Source organism: Hyperoodon ampullatus (assembly GCF_949752795.1).
Source record: "Hyperoodon ampullatus genome assembly, chromosome: 2".
Classification (NCBI taxonomy): domain Eukaryota; kingdom Metazoa; phylum Chordata; class Mammalia; order Artiodactyla; family Ziphiidae; genus Hyperoodon; species Hyperoodon ampullatus.
The window spans coordinates 197,719,825-197,737,546 of record NC_136915.1 but is presented as its reverse complement, the minus strand read 5'-3'; the positions used below and the strand labels follow the sequence as shown (position 1 = coordinate 197,737,546).

General features: G+C 57.3%; 1 protein-coding gene across 1 annotated transcript in view; it reads left to right on the top strand.

Moving 5' to 3' along the window:
• Positions 1 to 2,235: 2,235 nt before the first annotated feature.
• LMOD1 (leiomodin 1) overlaps positions 2,236 to 17,722 on the top strand; it is a gene marked incomplete at both ends in the record, with an annotated part of 30,870 nt that continues 15,383 nt past the window's right edge. The window contains one exon of the mRNA XM_079696666.1: positions 2,236 to 2,496. Within this exon, the coding sequence (XP_079552792.1) occupies positions 2,236 to 2,496 (261 nt within the window). The remainder of the gene's footprint in view (positions 2,497 to 17,722) is intronic.

Here is a 17,722-nt window from a genome sequence, read left to right as displayed (position 1 = left end):
GCCTTCTAGTACGTGGAGTTTTCTACCTCAATAGATGACACATTTAAAAGAGAACGACCACACTAATTATTCTTGCGTCTCTCTCCCTATAGCGCCTGGCCGGGTGGGAAGTAAACACAGCGCCCTTGAATGAATGAATGAGTGAATGATGAGAACGAGGTGAGGAGAGGAGTGTGCATACACACTTGTGTGCGCACCTGTGTGCGTGCGTGTGTGTGGAAGGTGGTTTCTGCTGAAGGACGGAGAGACAAAGATGAGCGAGGAGGTGGGGTGTGGAGAACAGAGCCTGGGCCAGGAGAGAAAGTGAGGGCTTACGATGCCTACAGACAGGGATTGTGTGCCCACTGCCCGTCAGGCGTATCAGCCGCGTGGCTCACGTGTAACGCTCACAGCCATTCTCCGATCCTGGCACCAGCGCTGTCCTTATTTTATAGGTGATGAAGCTGGCTCTCAGAGAAGGAGGTGGCTGGGCCAGAACCCCACGTCGGCTGAGCAGGGAGCCCAGGACCTAAGCAGATCGGCCGCCCAGGGAGCCCGAGCTTGAGCCGTGAAGCCAGCCTCCCTGTTGTGCTCCCCGCGGCCCCTGCACTTCTCGTTTGAGGCATTTTGTATACTCTTTTTTTTTTCATAAACTGTTTGAAATTACTTGTTTATTAACTGTCTTCACTGATAGACTGTAAGCTCCAGGAAGGCAGGGACCACATGGATTTTCTATCCTTAGTTTCATCCCTTGCTCCTGGCCCGGTGCCTGCCACGTGGTCTGCGCTCATCAGTATATGCTCACGACTCGCCCACAGACGCCCCGCCTCTGAAAAGAAACAACCCCAGGAGCCCCCCAAGCCCCTCCCCCCCTTCCCCGCGGCCCGCCTGCTCGCCTCTGCCCTCCAGTCCCACCAGCCAGCCCCAGCTCCTCCCGGCCTTATCCTGAAGCGGGACCAGCCGGCCGTCAACGCCAGGGCCAAGTTTTTCTCCCAGACCATCCCTGGCGTCAGCAAGTGCCAATGGGTGACTCTCTCTGGCTTAGGGTGGACCGACGCCAGGAAAGATCGAAGCCGCTACGCAGTGGGTTACAGCAGAGCTTCTGGAGGGATTTTGTGGCAGGAGATTGAATGTCCCTGCGCCTTGTACAGGGCAGCAAGAGAGATGAGCAGTGAAAGCCCTTTCACGAAACCTGCCAGACCCATTGCAATAGGATCTCTCCCGACAGCCCAGAGTTATATTTCCCTGGATTTGCACATGGTAGGGTCCTGCTGCCCCTCCTGATGCCCCCATGGGAGGTGCCCCGGCAGAGGAAGGAGCCGATGGGACGGAGGGAGGTGGGAACCCTCTTCCCAAGAGCTTGTGGAGGCCGACAGCCCTGTCAGAGTTCCCTGACTTCGGCACCTCACACTTTCTTGCCCAAACAGCCTGCCGGTTTTTGGTCTAGGAGCACAGTGAGGATTTATTTTCCCTCTCTCTCTCTCTCTCCTTCTCTATCTCTCTCTCGCTCGCTCGCTCGCTTGCAAGAAGTGGCCACGGCAGGCAGGGGCCTCTGATGCTGGGCCCTCCTCGGCAGGAGAGAACGGGTGGGTGGCTCGGGGCTTCTGGAATCGAGTTCCTTCCTGGGGCTGTAGACACTGGGGAGTCCCCAGCACACTACCAAATACAGTAGAAAGGAGTCAGTGGAGCACGTGCTGACCACAGCGCCGTCCACCCCGGGTGGAGGCGTCACGTGTGCACTTGAACAGGGCAGGCCTGGGGCTGGCCGCTCGTGAAGCCCGCGTCCTGTCTGCTTGCTTTTCTGGCTCTCCGTGGCTCTTGCTTGCTTCTGCCAGCCTCTGCATTTTTGTATTATATCTTTTTCTCATTGCGTGGCCCCCTTGTCTTTAAAAGGCTAAATGCTCTGTGCTAAATTTGGTCACACAGCGCTCCAAGATTCCCTGGAATGTCCTCAAGTTTCAAACAGCTCTGACAGCGAGGCAGGCCCGCCCCCGCCCGGGGATTGGCCTCTCCTTTCAGGGCCGGGCCGTCATGGGGCCTTATTGGCTGCTGGCTGGACCAGCCCGGGTCCACTAGCCCTGGGACTGGGGAGGTTGCTGCCCCCCGTTCACACTTGGGCACCTGCAGCAGGCAGGGCAGGGAGCCGAGGTCCTCGACCAGCTGGGGGTCTGCTCCATCCAGATCGGCTCGCACCCCGTCCCGGCCCACCAGGACCTCCCCGCAGCCCTCGCAAGAGCAGCAGCCCACTTTGCCAAGATGTCCAAGGTAGCCAAGTATCGCCGGCAGGTGAGCGAGGACCCCGACATCGACAGCCTGCTGTCCACCCTGTCTCCTGAGGAGATGGCGGAGCTGGAGAAGGAGCTGGACGTGGTGGACCCAGATGGGAGCGTCCCCGTGGGGCTGCGCCAGAGGAACCAGACGGAGAAGCCGTCCACGGGCGTGTACAACCGGGAGGCCATGCTCAACTTCTGTGAAAAGGAGACCAAGAAACTCATCCAGAGGGAGATGTCCATGGATGTGAGTGGGGGGGGCGGGGCGGGGGAAGGGAGAAGAGGGGGAGGGGGAGGGAGGGGGAGGGGCGAGACCCCGACGCCACGATGAGGATGCTCTTTCCTTAGAAGAAGAGTTCTCGCTGGCAAAGGATTTAATGTTTCAGAACCGACTGTCATCCCCTGAACTGGCCGTGTGAGCTCCTTACCCCTATTTGCTGTCTCATGAAGCAGAGGTCGGATGTGTTGGGGGGACCTGCACCCACGTATCACGCGGGGCTGCTAGCAACTTGGGAGCTTGAGGGGACGCCCTTGGGATGGTCACTGTCGGGTTGACCCCACCCGGACGCCCACACCTGGCTTTTTTCCTTCCCATTCATCCCACCCTGCTGGCAGGAAGAGAGACTGGGCTTGCAGTCTCCTGCCAGCCTCTCCTTGTGGAGAACAGCTCTCTTTCAAGGCCTCTGGGCATCTCGTGGCATGTGGACCATGTGAGGCAGCTGGTCAGATGGGCTTCCCAGGGCAGTGGAGACAGGCCAGGGTCTGTGCCTTCACCCACAGCTTCCGTCCGTCTCATTCCCAGGGGAGGGGGGGTCTGCACTTTCTGGAGGAGCCTCTTGAGGGAGCAGCCCCCCTTTTGGGGGTAAGGCCCCTTGGCTGGGGGATGAAGCTCTTTCCCAGCCACCAGGTGTTTTGCCACCAGGAGGGGACAGAGGAGGGGCAGGGATGACCGCTGGGGAAGCGTCTGCGCACGTCTAGGATGGCCTTGAGCAAAGTGGCGTTCTGGGTTTTTCCCGGGTTTCCGCCGCGTGCTCATATGTGGGTTTTCTTGGGACAAAGTAGCCTGGCCTCGGCCGGAGGACGACTTCGCAGACACCCTTCCTCCAGGTCAGGAGTGTCTGCTGGGGAGACTGTTCTGCTGTGTGCTGCCTCCCCACCCCCCGGCCTGGACCTCGCCGGCCACCTCCCTGTGCGCCATCACCTGAAACTCCTGCGAGGTGTCTGGCGGGGACACTAGCTGCAGCACCCGCCGGTGGGCACGCATGGCCCCTCAAGGATGGGGAGCAACAGCAGAGGGGCAGAGGCTGGGGCAAGTGGGGGAGCTGGCGCCCGGCTATGCCCCTGCCACCCCGGCCTGTGTTTAAAGCTTTGCCAAAACGCTGGTAGGGTAGGGGTCGTTTTGTAACACACAGAAATATCAAATCACTATGCTGTGCACCGGGAACTAACATAGCGGTAGCATTTTAGGTCAGTTATAGTTTATTAGCCTGTGGGCACGGTCCAGGTGCAGCTCTGACGTGCTGGGTAGATCCTACCACCTGGATGGGAAATGAGAGGATGCGGGGACTTGCTGTTGGGACACACAGGGAAGGGAGCAAGCTGCTCCCCGGGGGCTGGCACCTCTGCCAACGCCCCACTGGACCCCTGGCACCCAGGCCCCAGGCTCTGAGCCCACAGCTGCGAAGGTCCCCAGAGGCGAAAGACAAGCAGGAAACACTCCTGATCCCAAAGCAAGGCGTTCGGGCCGCAGAGCATGTGAGGGGCTCACCCTCTCAGGCCTCCCTCCCGGCCGGCCGGTTAGCACCAGGTGGACACTCGTCTCGCAGGCAGAGCCTGAGTCAGGGGACACGGTGACGCCTGTGGGGAAGGCACCTCTAGGCCTTTTACCTTGGGCAGAGGCTGTCGGTCCTCCACACCCCACACCGCTTCCTCCCCCAGGCCGGGGCCCATGCAGCTCGGCGGCTCCCGGGCCGTGGGCAGAGTCACCTGTGTCACCTGGGGAGGGGGCACAAACCCAGAGACGCGGCTTCGTCAGCACCCTTAGCAAAACTCGAGCCTGGTACGAACTCTACTTTGAAACACATGGTCTGAGGACCAGTGTCCCGCACTGTGACCTGCCTTGGTCTCCTCATCCCCACAGTGAGGGCTGGAGCATCCACCTCATCGACTTCATCGGGCTGGTTCGAAGCGAAAACTGCAGCTCCAACGTGTCAGTTCTCTGGGTCAAGAAGCCCAGGAGCCATGGAGCTGGGAGGGCGGTGCTGGAGCTGCCTCTAAGCAGAGAGTAAGGAGCCGGCGTCACCTGACTTGATCACGGTGTTGTGGGCACACTTTTTTCTTTTTTTGTATTTATTTAATTTATTTATTTATTTGGGCTGTGTCGGGTCTTCTTTGCTGTGCGCAGGCTTTCTCTAGCTGTGGTTAGCGGGGGCTACTCTTCGTTGCGGTGTGTGGGCTTCTCATTGCGGTGGCTTCTCTTGTTGCGGAGCACAGGCTCTAGGCGCGCGGGCTTCGGTAGTTACGGCACATGGGCTCAGTAGTTGTGGCTCGAGGGCTGTAGCGCACAGGCTCAGTCGTTGTGGCGCACGGGCTTAGTTGCTGCACAGCATGTGGGCCCTTCCCGGACCAGGCTTGAACCCGTGTCCCCTGCATTGGCAAGCGGATTCTTAACCGCTGTGCCACCAGGGAAGCCCGTGGACATACTTGTTAAAGGATCCTTATCTTTTAGATGCGGACACTAAAACACTTATGGGAAAAAACCTGCTAGGATTAGGGAATTTGCTTTAAAGTACTACGGCCGGGGGGAGTGGGCAGGGTATAGATGACATGAGACTGCCCGCTGGTAGACAGTTGCTGACGTGTTGAAGCTGGTGGTGAGTCCGCACTGTGCTATTATACTCATCTCTCTACTTCTGTGTATATGTTTCAGATCTTCCACAGTAAAATGTTGTCTTTTTATTTAATACATAGAGACCAAGAGTGGAAGGCAGGCCCAGTTTGGGTCCTAAACTCTGGCTCTTCCTGGGGCGGGGTCCCCAAGGTTCATATGCAGACTGGGTGGGTCTCACTGTGGAAGGGACCTCGCTCTGCTTCTCCCCCACCCCCTGCTGCCTCCAGGTCAGCTCCTATCTGTCCTTGGGTCTCAGGTACCACTTCCTCCAGGGAGTCTTCCCTGACTTTCCCTGCCCCTGGCAGTGTCAGGCACCTGGCCTGATCTGAGCGCTCCAACGCCACCTGTGCCAACCCCACCCCGACCCCTCCTGTCCTCCCGTCACAGTGTTGCCGAGTCTGCTTTCTTGTGCAGCTGCTGTGGTTCTGGAGAACACGTGCTAGCTCGGCCTGGTGAGCAGGGGGTCAGGGTGGGCTTGACAGAGCTGACCCCTGGCTCCCCTCCCTCCCCCTAAAGGGGCAGAACCCTCGGCCAGTGTGTGCCTTCCCAGTCCTCCCGCCCAGGTGAAAGACGGCCCTGGCAGGTGTGTAGCCCAGGGTTCAGTGAAACCCTCGTCCTGGCTCAGGTTTCAGGAACCGGATCCCAGCGGGTCAGCCGTGTGTTCTCTTTCCTTCCCAAGTGGGAAAGAAGACCTGCTGCCTGCCTCCCCGTCCTCCTCCCTGGTCTGCCGGGGGCTGGGATTAGCACCTGCGCCCAGGCAGGAGCAGGGGCAGCTCAGTCGGGGTGGAGGAAGCCCTTCTGGGTTCTCCCTCGGGGAAAACTCGAGAACCTCCACGAGCCAGTAGCTGCTGGGCCCAAGCCTCTGAGCTCCCCGTGGCCCCTGCCCCCGCAGCCTCAGCTCCCGGCCCAGCATCCGTGGTCTCCCTGCAGGGACGGGAAAGCGGAAGAGCCCAGCAGCACCAGCGGGTCCCATTGCCCTTTGCCGTGTGCACTGGGCGGCATGGCTCCTTGCTTAAGGAGATTAACCCCAGTGGGTACACAACCAGAATAGCCCCGGAGGGGCCGGGCGGAGGGGGCAGGAGAGGTGATGGGGAGGCACCAGCGGGCACCAGCGATGGCCCGGCCAGCTCAGAATCCCACCCTGGATCTGAAAGCTGCCTCTGTCCATCCGGAGTGTGAAAAAGCACACTTCTTTTTTGCGGTACGCGGGCCTCTCACTGTTGTGGCCACTCCCGTTGTGGAGCACAGGCTCCGGACGCGCAGGCTCAGCGGCCATGGCTCACGGGCCCAGCCGCTCCGCGGCATGTGGGATCTTCCCGGACCGGGGCACGAACCTGTGTCGCCTGCATCGGCAGGCGGACTCTCAACCACTGCGCCACCAGGGAAGCCCAAGCACACTTCTTAAACTAGGTGGTGGGATCCACGTGTGTTTGTCTTAGTTGCTGTTCTTACTCGTGTATTATATAGGTTCTTCTGTATGTATAGAATGTTCAGTTTGATGAATTTTCAGCAAGTGAAGCTCCTGCTGCCAGCCTTGGGCTGCCCCTGAGCGCTTGCCTTCTCCTCAGTGAGGCAGCAGGGACGCAGCTTGGCTCGATGGGCCGGGCGGACAGGGAGGCAGGACCATGGAGACCCGAACACGCAGAAAGCGCAGCAGTGCTGGGGGATGCAGGTGGGCGGGGCTGGGATGAGCATCCCACTGACCAAGGGGAGGTTGCTACCAGATCAGGTAGGCTGGGGGCTCGGGGTCCCCAGGCTGAGGCAGGAAGGGGCAAGGGTGGGGCCAGAGCCCGCACCCACCATCTGCTGCCATCAGCCTCTCCCTCCACCCAAGAGACTGGAGCATCTGTGTCAGACATCTGGGGTGGGGGGGTAGTTGATATTCGATGCCTGCCAAGTCGGATAAACAGGAATAGCCTTTCCAGACCAGCCTGAGCTTGTTTACCAGACCTCTCCTGGCATAACGGGAGAAGGAAGACGGGTCTGGATTCGGGGTCTGTCCCCCCAGGGCTTGCTGGCCCAGGACACGGGGGTGGGGGGAGCCCCCGGTGTCTGGAGCCCGAGGTGTCCAGGTGTGACCCAGCTCCTGTCCCTTACGAGCTAGAGAACTCGGCGAGTCCCCTCAGGAAGGAAGCACACTCACGGTGCTGAGGACCTTCTGGACCGAAGGCCTCGTTAACGTGGCTTCCTGAGTCGACCCCGTTACCTGTCAGGTGACCTTGGAGGGTTACTGTGAGGTTGAATTGGACCAGGTGCTGAAAGTGGCACAGGGACCTTCCCTCCTCTCCCTGAATCCTGCAGACTTCATGCCTGCGTATTCGCTAAATCGACTTCTTAATCTCTCATGAGGTTAAAAACTACTGCGGGTGGCGGTGAGGACTTGATGGACGCGGGAGAGTGGCCCCGAGTTCAGTAACGAGGGAGGCGGGGTGGGGGGGTGGGGTTAACTACTTCCGGCCCCACCCCCATCCTGTGGCCTGGTTTCTTCCAGCCTCTGCCTAATTATTTTACCCCCAGGCTCAAGGGCTGAGGCGCAGGGCTGGACGCTGCTGGGGGAAGGGAGATGGGGGAGGTTTCGGGCCTGCGAACCCTCCTGGTCTCTGGGGTCCAGGGCAGAGAAGACCAGCTGGTCGTCCGGATGCTGTTTACAAACAGGAATAGAACGGCCTCCTGCCCCGCACCCTCTCCCTCCCACCCGCCTCTTGCCTCCCCCAGGAGGGTCCACAGCCCCTTCAGGCCGTCGCATCAGTGCCAGCAGGACCCCGTCCTGACCTGAAAAGTGGAACATCCCGGGCGCAGAAGGTAGCGAGTCTGGAGGCCAGAACAGGGTCTCCAGAGGCAGCTGGACCTGGATTCAGACCCCATCCCTTTGCCTTTCTGAGCCTGAGATGCCCATCCTCAAGATGGAAGTAAAGCCCACCATAGGGCAGTTGTGAGGTTTAGGCAAAATAGGGCACGGAAGGCATGTGGCAGGGAGATTTCCCTGACCCTGACGGTCCAGGAGTTAAGGCTCCGAGCTTCCACTGCTGGGGGCACAGGTTCAATCCTTGGTCGGGGAACTAGGATCCTGCATGCCGTGCCGTGCAGCACGGCCAAAAAAAAGAAGGCGCTTGGCAGGCTGGGGGCTGGGGGCCTGGAGGTGGGGCCTGGAGCTTTGTCCCGCCTTCACTCTTTTTAGGCAGGGTTCATGGATCATGTTTGTGTTTCTAAGTAAGGATTCCACTAAATCATTGACTCTCCAGCTATTTCGTGAGTCCCCAACAGGCACTTTCTAAACGCTAGGAGACAGTAGTAAGACGGAGAGGCCCTTGGCCCTGAGCTCACATTCTAGTGGGTGAGACAGATAATACTCATAGAGACCATATACACACATCACATGTAACATCTGTTTGTTACAAAGAAGAATAACCTAGTGTCAGGAAAGAGTATATAACCAACAGCCTTGGTGGGGGGAGATTCCTGCCAGGGGTCGGGGAAAACACTGCCCAGAGGCGACGTGGGAGCAGGCCTGGGAGGGACTGAGGGATCAGCCACGGGACGGTCTAGAAGGAACAGCAAACACAAGGCCTGTGGTGCTAGCAGGTGTAGCCTGTCAGAGGGCGAGCCAGGCCCTGTAACCGGAGCAGTCGAGCGGGGGGATGAGGCCAGGAGTAGGCTGGGTTCATGTGAAGCGGGGCGGGTTCAGGTGATATGGAGCGGGTTCAGGTGATACGGGGCGGGTTCAGGTGATACGGGGCGGGTTCAAGTGATGCGGGGGCGGGTTCAGGTGATATGGGGGCGGGTTCAGGTGATACGGGGCGGGTTCAGGTGATACGGGGCGGGTTCAGGTGATATGGGGCGGGTTCAAGTGATGCGGGGGCGGGTTCAGGTGATGCGGGGGCGGGTTCAGGTGATGTGGGGGCGGGTTCAAGTGATGCGGGGGCGGGTTCAAGTGATGCGGGGGCGGGCTCAGGTGATGCGGGGTGGTTTTCAGGTGATACGGGGTGGGTTCAGGTGATGCGGGGGCGGGTTCAGGTGATACGGGGTGGTTTTCAGGTGATATGGGGGCGGGTTCCGGTGATGCGGGGGCGGGTTCAGGTGATATGGTGGTGGGTTCAGGTGATACGGGGTGGTTTTCAGGTGATATGGGGGCGGGTTCAGGTGATGTGGGGCGGGTTCAGGTGATATGGGGGCGGGTTCAGGTGATACGGGGAGGGTTCAGGTGATGCGGGGCGGGTTCTGGTGATACGGGGCGGGTTCAGGTGATGCGGGGTGGTTTTCAGGGGCTATGGGGGTGGGTTCAGGTGATATGGGGGTGGGTTCAGGTGATACGGGGCGGGTTCAGGTGATGCGGGGCGGGGTTCAGGTGATGCGGGGTGGTTTTCAGGTGATGCGGGGCCTTACAGGGCAGCAGTGGGAGCCTGGAGTTTTATTCCAAGTGGGGTGGGATGGCATTGGAGGGTTTTGAGCAGGGGAGAGATGTGTTCTGATCTCCATTTTCAAAAGGAAATGTACACACTGCTATATTTAAAGTAAAATGCCTTTCCATGAAAAATAAAATGAAAGGATCCATTGCTCTGCCAGCTGTGGGATGCACAGAGGGCAGGAGGGCAGGACTGGAGGAGGAGGGCTGGGCAAGAGCTCAAGGATGTTTCAGGGAGAAGTGGTCAGATTCAGGAAATACTTCACAGTAGCACAGCCAGGACTGGCTGACAGTTTGGGGGAAAGAGAGGAGTGAGGTGACCCGTCCTGCCTGAGCTACGGGTATATCTGGTGCCGCTTACTGACGTGAGGAGGGGATCTGAGCAGATGAAGAATGCTTGTGGAGCTTAGCAGCCCCCAAGGGGAGTGCTGGGTTGCAGGTGCGAGTCTGGAGCTCAGTGGGGAGAGCCCGTTTGGGAGCCCGAAGTGTAGAGGTGATGCTGAAGACCCTGAGCCGGGAAGAGGCACTCGGGGAGCGAGTGCCGGGGAAGAGCCAGGGCCGAGGACCACGTCTCCGCCCCTCCCAATGCTTCAGGCGCTGGAGAAGGGGGAGGAGCCCTGAAGGAGGCTGGGGAGGAGGGCGGAGGCGCGGAGCCGTTTCTTAGAAGCAGGTGAAAGGGGCTCAGTTGTGTGTGTGGGGGGGGCTGCCACGTCTGTTCCTGCTGAGAGATTCCGTAAGGTAAGCCTCGAGGAGGATGGCGGGTCCGGCAGATGGAGCACACAGACACGGCTCTCTGTTTTTTCTGCATTTTGTTCTAATGGGAAGAAGCTGGAGGTAAACACGGATCACGAGAGGAGGTTTAAAAAGATGGGCTATGACAGCGTGTTCGGTGCTGCTGGGGAGGGTCAGTAGAGAGGGAGACCTGGATGGCGGGACGCACTACGGTGGGGCCTCACCTCCCACACTGGGGGAGGCGCGGAGGGGGGCACGATGCGTCAGGAAGGCGAGTGGGGGAGGGGGAGGGGAGCTTGGCCTCTCACATGGGGCCAGGTACCCGGGCTGCTCTGGGAAGACACGGCGCGGCCAAGCGGGGGTGGATTGAAGGGGAGAAGCTGGGAGGCTGGGGTCAGAGGTCAGAGGTTATGCCTCAGGTCCCAAGAGAAATGCTCAGTGCTTCCTGGTGAGGTAGGGACACACAAGACGCCCCAGACATGAAACCCGGCCTGGAACATCAGCAGCGACGGCTGCCAGAGCTGTTCCAAGACCCAGTAGAGAGTCACTCCGGGACATTGATCCTCTGTCCCCAAGGCCATCGTGCCCAGCGGGAGGTGGGGGGCTCCGGGCCTCTCGGCATGGCTGGTGGTGGGGCGAGCCCTGGGCTGCAGGCCAAGCAGGGGCCCCGGGCTCCTTTCCCGGCCAGACGGTTCACCAACCGCACAGCCTCAGATGAGCTCCGAACGTTTGCCAGCTTTACTTTCTTTCATTTTATTCTTCAGTGTCTTACCTGTATCTCATTGACAAGAGTGGATGTTTTTTCTAGCACACGTATTTATTGAAATATAAAATACATACAGAAAAGTGTACAAAACACAAATACAGACTTTCCCATATTCCCACAAAGTGAACAAGAACTGGAGCGTTGGCGGCACCGCCCCATGTTCCTCCCCATCGCCACTCCCGTGCCCTCCCCACGGGAACCCCACCCTGACTTCTAACCCCGGGCTTAGTCTTGCCTGTTTAAAATCATATATTTAGAGTCACAGTGTGTGTCCTGTCACTCGTCTTTATGTTTGTGAGATCCATCCATGTTGTCTGTAGCTTTGTTTGTTGTTGTTGTTTACTTTCACCGCTATGTAGTAATCTCTTGTATAAATATGCCATAATTTATTTATCGTTTCACTGTTAGTAGACATATGGGTTGTTTCCAGTTTTGGGGATATTACAAACCATGCTGTTATGAACACTTTTGGGTGCACTTATGATTTAATTTCTGTTGGGGATGTGCCTGTGAGTGGAATTGCTGCCACACAGAAAACGCATAATGAAGTTTCCATTTCTTTGCCTGTGAATAGAGGTGATCCTATCTAATTTGGAGTCTGTATGAGGGTGGGGCACACAAGTTTGCAGAATGTCTAACATAGCAATTTGCAAACAGTAGGCATTTAATTAAGTGATAGCCACCGTTGTCATTTCTCCTGGGGCCCATCCTTGAGGGCAGCCGCCTGCCTTCACGTCCTGGGACACATCCTGCCCTCCCACACGCCCACCAGTCTCTCTGTTCAGACCTGGATGCCACAGTGAGGCCCGGGTCAGGTCTCTCCACCCCGAGACTATAACTTTCCCAGAAACTGTGGCCTCTTCCATCCTTGGCCCCAGCGTGGACAGACGTCTCATCAGTGTTTGGAGCCTTTCCGGCTTTGCTCATTTGCCCCTTTAGCTTCCGTCTTACTCGGTCATTCTCAGCATGACCCTGGGTTCCCATGCTTCGGCCCCCACCTTCATCACCGGGCCGGCAGGAGACTAACCCTCTGGCATATGTGCCCCGCCCCACAGCTGCTCCCCAGACCTGGAGAGAATGACGTAGCGGGTACGTCGTCGGTGCCCGCGGCCAGGCCCTCAGGCTGCCTGGAAAACCTCCGCACCTCCCTCTCTTCTTCCAGAAGTCAGCCTTCCTCTAGGAACCCTCTTGTCCCAGCTCTTTTTTCACCCTCAGCAGATGACCTAGCGCCAGGTTTCACTGAGAAACTTGAGGGCTTCGGGTGAGAATACCTTCAAATTCCTCTTCTGCTACCTGAAAACTTGTAGGCGTCCATGTATGTAATCTACCCCCTTCCCTCCCATCTCAGCACGGAAAAGACGGCCCTCCTCTGGACCAGGCACTGTTCGGATTCTGTTCTCTCCTGTGTCCTCTGCAACCTTTGCTCCCTTAAACACCGGTTTTCTCTCAGTCAGTCTCTCTCTGTCTCTGTCCCTCCCTCTGTGTCCCTCTGTCTCTGTCCCACCCTCTGTGTCTCTCTGTCTCTCTGTGTCTGTCCTTCTCTGTCTCTGTCCCTCCCTCTGTGTCTCTCTGTCTCTCTGTGTCTGTCTGTCTGTGTCTGTGTCCCACCCTCTGTGTCTCTCTGTGTCTCTCTGTCCATCTCTGTCTGTCCCTCCCTCTGTGTCTCTCTGTGTCTGTCTGTCCGTCTCTCCTCAGCCTTCCTCCCTGCTCTCTCTCTGGCCCCATCTCTCCTCCTTCACAACAAAACTACAGGGAGCAGCCCCACAGTCACCATCTCACCACAGCGCCCTGGCCCCTGCACATTCAGCCTTGGGGGGCTGGCTTCTTAGTCCTCGTCCCACGTGCCTCCTCTGTGCCATCTGACGCCACCTCGGTCCCTTGACACCCTGACCAGCGCGCTGCTTTCCTTCCCTCCCCAGCTGCCCCCTCCCCATCTTCCCCTGGTGTCCAGGTACCGCTGTGGCCAGGGCTCTGGCCGCAGCCCCTGTGCCCACCCACTCCCTCTGGCCTAGATCTCCATTCTGAGTCTAGAGCATTCACTTGCCTCTTGTGCTCCTCGAGTGTCTCAAGTCCAACTAGTCCAAAAATAAATGAACCATCGCCCCACCCCGGGCCCGCCTTTCCTCCTCCTCTGTACTTTGGTGAGCAGGGGGGCCGCCTGGCCCCTCTGCCCGTGTCCCGGGTTCTCTTGGCGACAGAACCCTGATGCGCCGTCCTCCCCTGCGGTCCACCTCCCTGTCGCCCAGATCACGCGTCATGACCTCGCCGCCCACCCCCTCCTCTGCCCGTGGAATCCGTCCTCCCCGAGCTGCCAGCGTCTTATCATAGAACGCAACCTTGACCCCGACACTGTCCTGCGTGAGACCCCCTTGCTCCGCACGGCTTCCACCACCAACCCACACTCCGTGGCGGCCCAGGGCGCCCTGGGGAAGCCGGCACCTCCCTGACGCCGGCTACTAATGCTCCTCCCCTTGACTTTCACCCTTTGCCATGTCTACACTTGACGGTGGCCCACAAAGGGGCTTCCTGTCCTTCCTCTGTGCCTGTGCTGACCTGCCAGCCCAGATAATCCTCCTCCCTGGAGGCTCGGCTCCGGTGACAGCCGTGACTTTCCCACACACGTGGAACGCCGTGTTCCCGCATCGCCTGTGTCCGTGTTTCCCCGCACGTCTAGAGGGCAAGGCCTGACCCTCCCCCAGCCCCGCTCCCCAGCAGTGAGTGCAGGGCCCAGCTCAGAACACATCTGAACGTTGAATGAACAGAGGATGGATAGTTTGCAAATACCATTCTCGTCCTACTTGACTGGACCTGCAGAAGTTATTTATTCATCTATGCTCTTCGGAGACTGCTGGAAAATATGATTTTGTGTCCAGATCCTCAAATGGAGAGAGATTTGGCAGTGATTCCTTTTTTCCAGTTTCTGTAAACAGCCACTGAAATCGGTCCACAAGTTTACACCCTGCGGCCCCAGCGCTGGGAGAGGTCACAGCCGTATTTCCCCCTCAGTTTGTTCGGGACAGATTGAGACTCAAGGACTCATTTTTGACTTGTTCCATTTTTCTTTCTTCTCTGGATCTTCTCTTTGCTGGCTCTCCAGGGACCTGAGATCACAGGCTGACATTTTTAGCCTGACCCAGTCAAGTTCGCCTGTATCTTGGGGGCCATTGATACACCCTAAAGAGCATATTAATGATTAGCTCCAGACCCAGCCAGCTGGGGCTGTCAGCGCCCACCATCTGGTTTCTCCCCTAAAATGTCTGGAGAAGTTTGCGGCTTTGCCTCTCGATCCAGAGAAAGTGACGTGGCTCCTGCGGAGAACTGGCTCCACGCAGGTGTCCCCTTGGAGCGGGAGCGAAGCCCCGGTCACGGAGTCGCAGGCCCACCTGTGGGGAGGCTGGGGGTCTGAACACGGGGGTGTGATAACCGGGAAAGTTGTGGATGGGCCAGTTCTGACCCAGGTAGATGCACACCGGCCCTCCTGAAGCCAGGATTGTGAGGCCGGAGCAGAACTGGGAGCAGGTCCTTGTAGATAAACGGCCAGCTTTTCTCCCCAGGGCTCTGCAGGGAACCCAGCCCTGCAGAAAACTGAGTGACGGTTTCCTCAGTTCTCCCAAAGATGCTAAATAGCTGGTCCCATTCTAAATACAGAGGAAAGAAATTCAGTACATACAGTGGACGCCTCAGGGCATTCTCCTGGAATCCCCTTCGACAAGGGCTGACTTCAGGCCATTTCCTCGGACCAAGTGTCCCCAGGATGGGTCACCTCCCCCACTCCAACGGTAGAGTCTTCTGCCTGCCTATCCCTGTGTATTATTTAGAAAGAATGTATTTCTAAATCACCGGGAAAGTGTCTACTGATGACCCAGATGCTGAAGACGCCAGTGTCCCAATGGTCAGGGTTTCTTCAGGTCAGGGGTCAGAGAGACTTTCTGTTTTACTCTCCGTCCCTGTAATCCTTGCCTTAAAGGCAGGAGGAGACAGTGGTACCCAGAGCACGGAGGTGCTGTTTCTTCAAACAATAATTTATAATTGTAATGTCATAAGGCTCTATAGGCAATATCAAAACATAGGGGAAAAAGAGAAAATAGGGCTTCCCTGGTGGTGCAGTGGTTGAGAGTCTGCCTGTTGATGCAGGGGACGCAGGTTCGTGCCACGGTCCGGGAAGATCCCACGTGCCGCGGAGCGGCTGGACCCGTGAGCCATGGCCGCTGAGCCTGCGTGTCCGGAGCCTGTGCTCGGCAACGGGAGAGGCCACAACAGTGAGAGGCCCGCGTACCACAAAAAAAAAAAAAAAAAGAGAAAATAACCAATAATTCTTTGTCTTATTAGCTAAAGGTGTCAGCCGTGGTCACATTTCCTGAGTGCAGGCGTGTGTACACACTTTTCCTTTTGTAGCTGAGATAACTCTATGCACAAACACACATATTCACATACATTCTGTCTCCTGCTTTTTATTATTATTTGCTTATCATATTATAGTAGTCATTTTCCCATGTCACTAAAAATTCTTCCTGAGCATCGTTTTCAGAGGGTATTATGGTCCATCGTATGGCTGGGTTAAGCCATTTGCCTATATTTGGGCACTTACATGGTTTCCAATAAATATACTTTCCAAGTCCCCAAGTGGATCCCCAGACGCAGGCTCCTTCCCCTGGCCTTTGGCGTCTGTCCCCAGAGAGACTGAGCCAAACCCCATGATAAACAGAGCCACTGACACACTTCCCGACTGAGACTTGTGGCCAGATGGGCGAGACCGACTAGGAAAGGGGAGAAAAGACTCCCTGATGGTTACTCCCGGGACAGGGACACGCGAGGTTACCCGTGCTCCTTCTCGAGGCTCAGGTTCCTGATGTTGGCACATCTGCCAGGCAGGGCAGCCCTCCGTCCCCCCAGGAGCAGTCACCTGCGTGCACCGTGGCAGAACTGGTGTGCCCGGCTTCCCTTGGACTTGGGAGGAAAGAGTCGTTCCTACTGACAAAGAGAATCAAGTCTCCAGCCTGGGAAATTGCAGGTGTGGGCAGGATGTCAAGGAGGCGAGGGCACTGTCCAACCTCCTGCTTCCGAGGCCCTGCCCCAAAGGCATCCCAAGGTACCACGTCCTCGTGGTACCGGTTCCCTCCCCCAGAAAAGCAAAGGAAGGGTGTCTCAGCTCAGCTGACCCAGGTGAGCACTCAGCTGCTGTCCTGGGAAATCCGCTCACGAGCCCCAGCTGTCCAGGCTGCAAAGGGGAACCTCACACTTGCCGGCCTGTCCAGGCTTGTGGGTTCCCGCAGGCGCCGTCTGATTTCCCCTCCCGTCAGCCTTGCAGTGTAGATGGGATAGACAGGCTTTAACCTGCTTGACAGACAAAGGAGCTGGGGCTGAGGAGGTCACCCTGCTGGTGACCAGGGACGCTCTCGAACGCCTCCTTCTGACTTCAAGCTCACAGAAAAAGAGTCTGTCTCTCAGCCTCCTTTCTGAGCCCCCCATCGAGTGGCGGATGCCTGCCGTGCACCCTATGCCTGGAAGCCCTCTGCGCTCTAGGGCGGGAGCTGGCCCGGCCCACGCTGCCCTCGGTGGTCCCAGGATGGCTTCTCCCTGATGCAGACCCAGGGCTCGCTCACCCAGCCTGCGGCCCCGGAATCACCACCCCACACCCCCTCCACCCCAGGTCCTGCAGCCGCTGCGGAGGAGGCCGTGGTCTCTCCACTCGCCCCCTCCCGGGACGCTGGGTCACTAAGAGTCTTTGTGGATCACAGGAGCCCTTATTATTTAGGACTTTTATTGCTCGTCACAAGTGGGAATAAACAGAGGGAAGCAAGCGGCCCACACGGGAAGTGCAGTCACTCACGCGGACCCCTCCACGTGGGGCTGACGAGCTGGAGGTGGGGCCGCTGGGAGCCAAGTGTGAGCCACACAGACTCCCCAGACCTATCGGGAAGAATAAAGTAGCTCACTAGTAATTTTACATTGATCACATGTGGAAATCATTTTCAGATGGGCTCAAAACATGTATTTTTTATTTTAAAAACACAGGATTTGTTAGGAAATCATGTCATCAACCCTTCCTGCGTGTGTCCCGAATGCATATCTTCACAGAGGGAAGTCTGACGTGGCGTTGGGTGTGTGTGCACATGTGTGTGTGCATGTGTGCGTGCACACGTGAGCATATTCTTGGGACGCTGGGAAAGGGAAGGCTGTGATGGGTTCAAGGTCAAGTTTAGTCAGCGCTTAGACATTCCATCTGCAGGGTTAGTGACTCAGCCCCTTCTAATTCAAGGGCACTGAAACTTCAACAAACACATTATTAAAATTTATTTCACTTGTTTCTTTTTCCTTTGTATTAATGTGGCTACTAGACCATTTAAAATTGCTGGTAGAACTCCCATTATGATTATGATAACTGATTATCATAATTAACTGATTATGATAACTATCATAATTAATTAATTATAACTAACATAATTAACTGATAACTGATATGATTATGATAACTCCCCCCACTAGATTTTTTTTCTTTTTAATATTTATTTATTTACTTGGCTGCACCGGGTCTTAGTTGCAGCAGGTGGGCTCCTTAGCTGCGGCTCGCCACCTCCTTAGTTGCAGCGCACGGGCACCTTAGTTGTGGCATGAAAACTCTTAGCGGTGGCATGTCGGATCTAGTTCCCTGACCGGGGATCGAACCTGGGCCCCCTGCACTG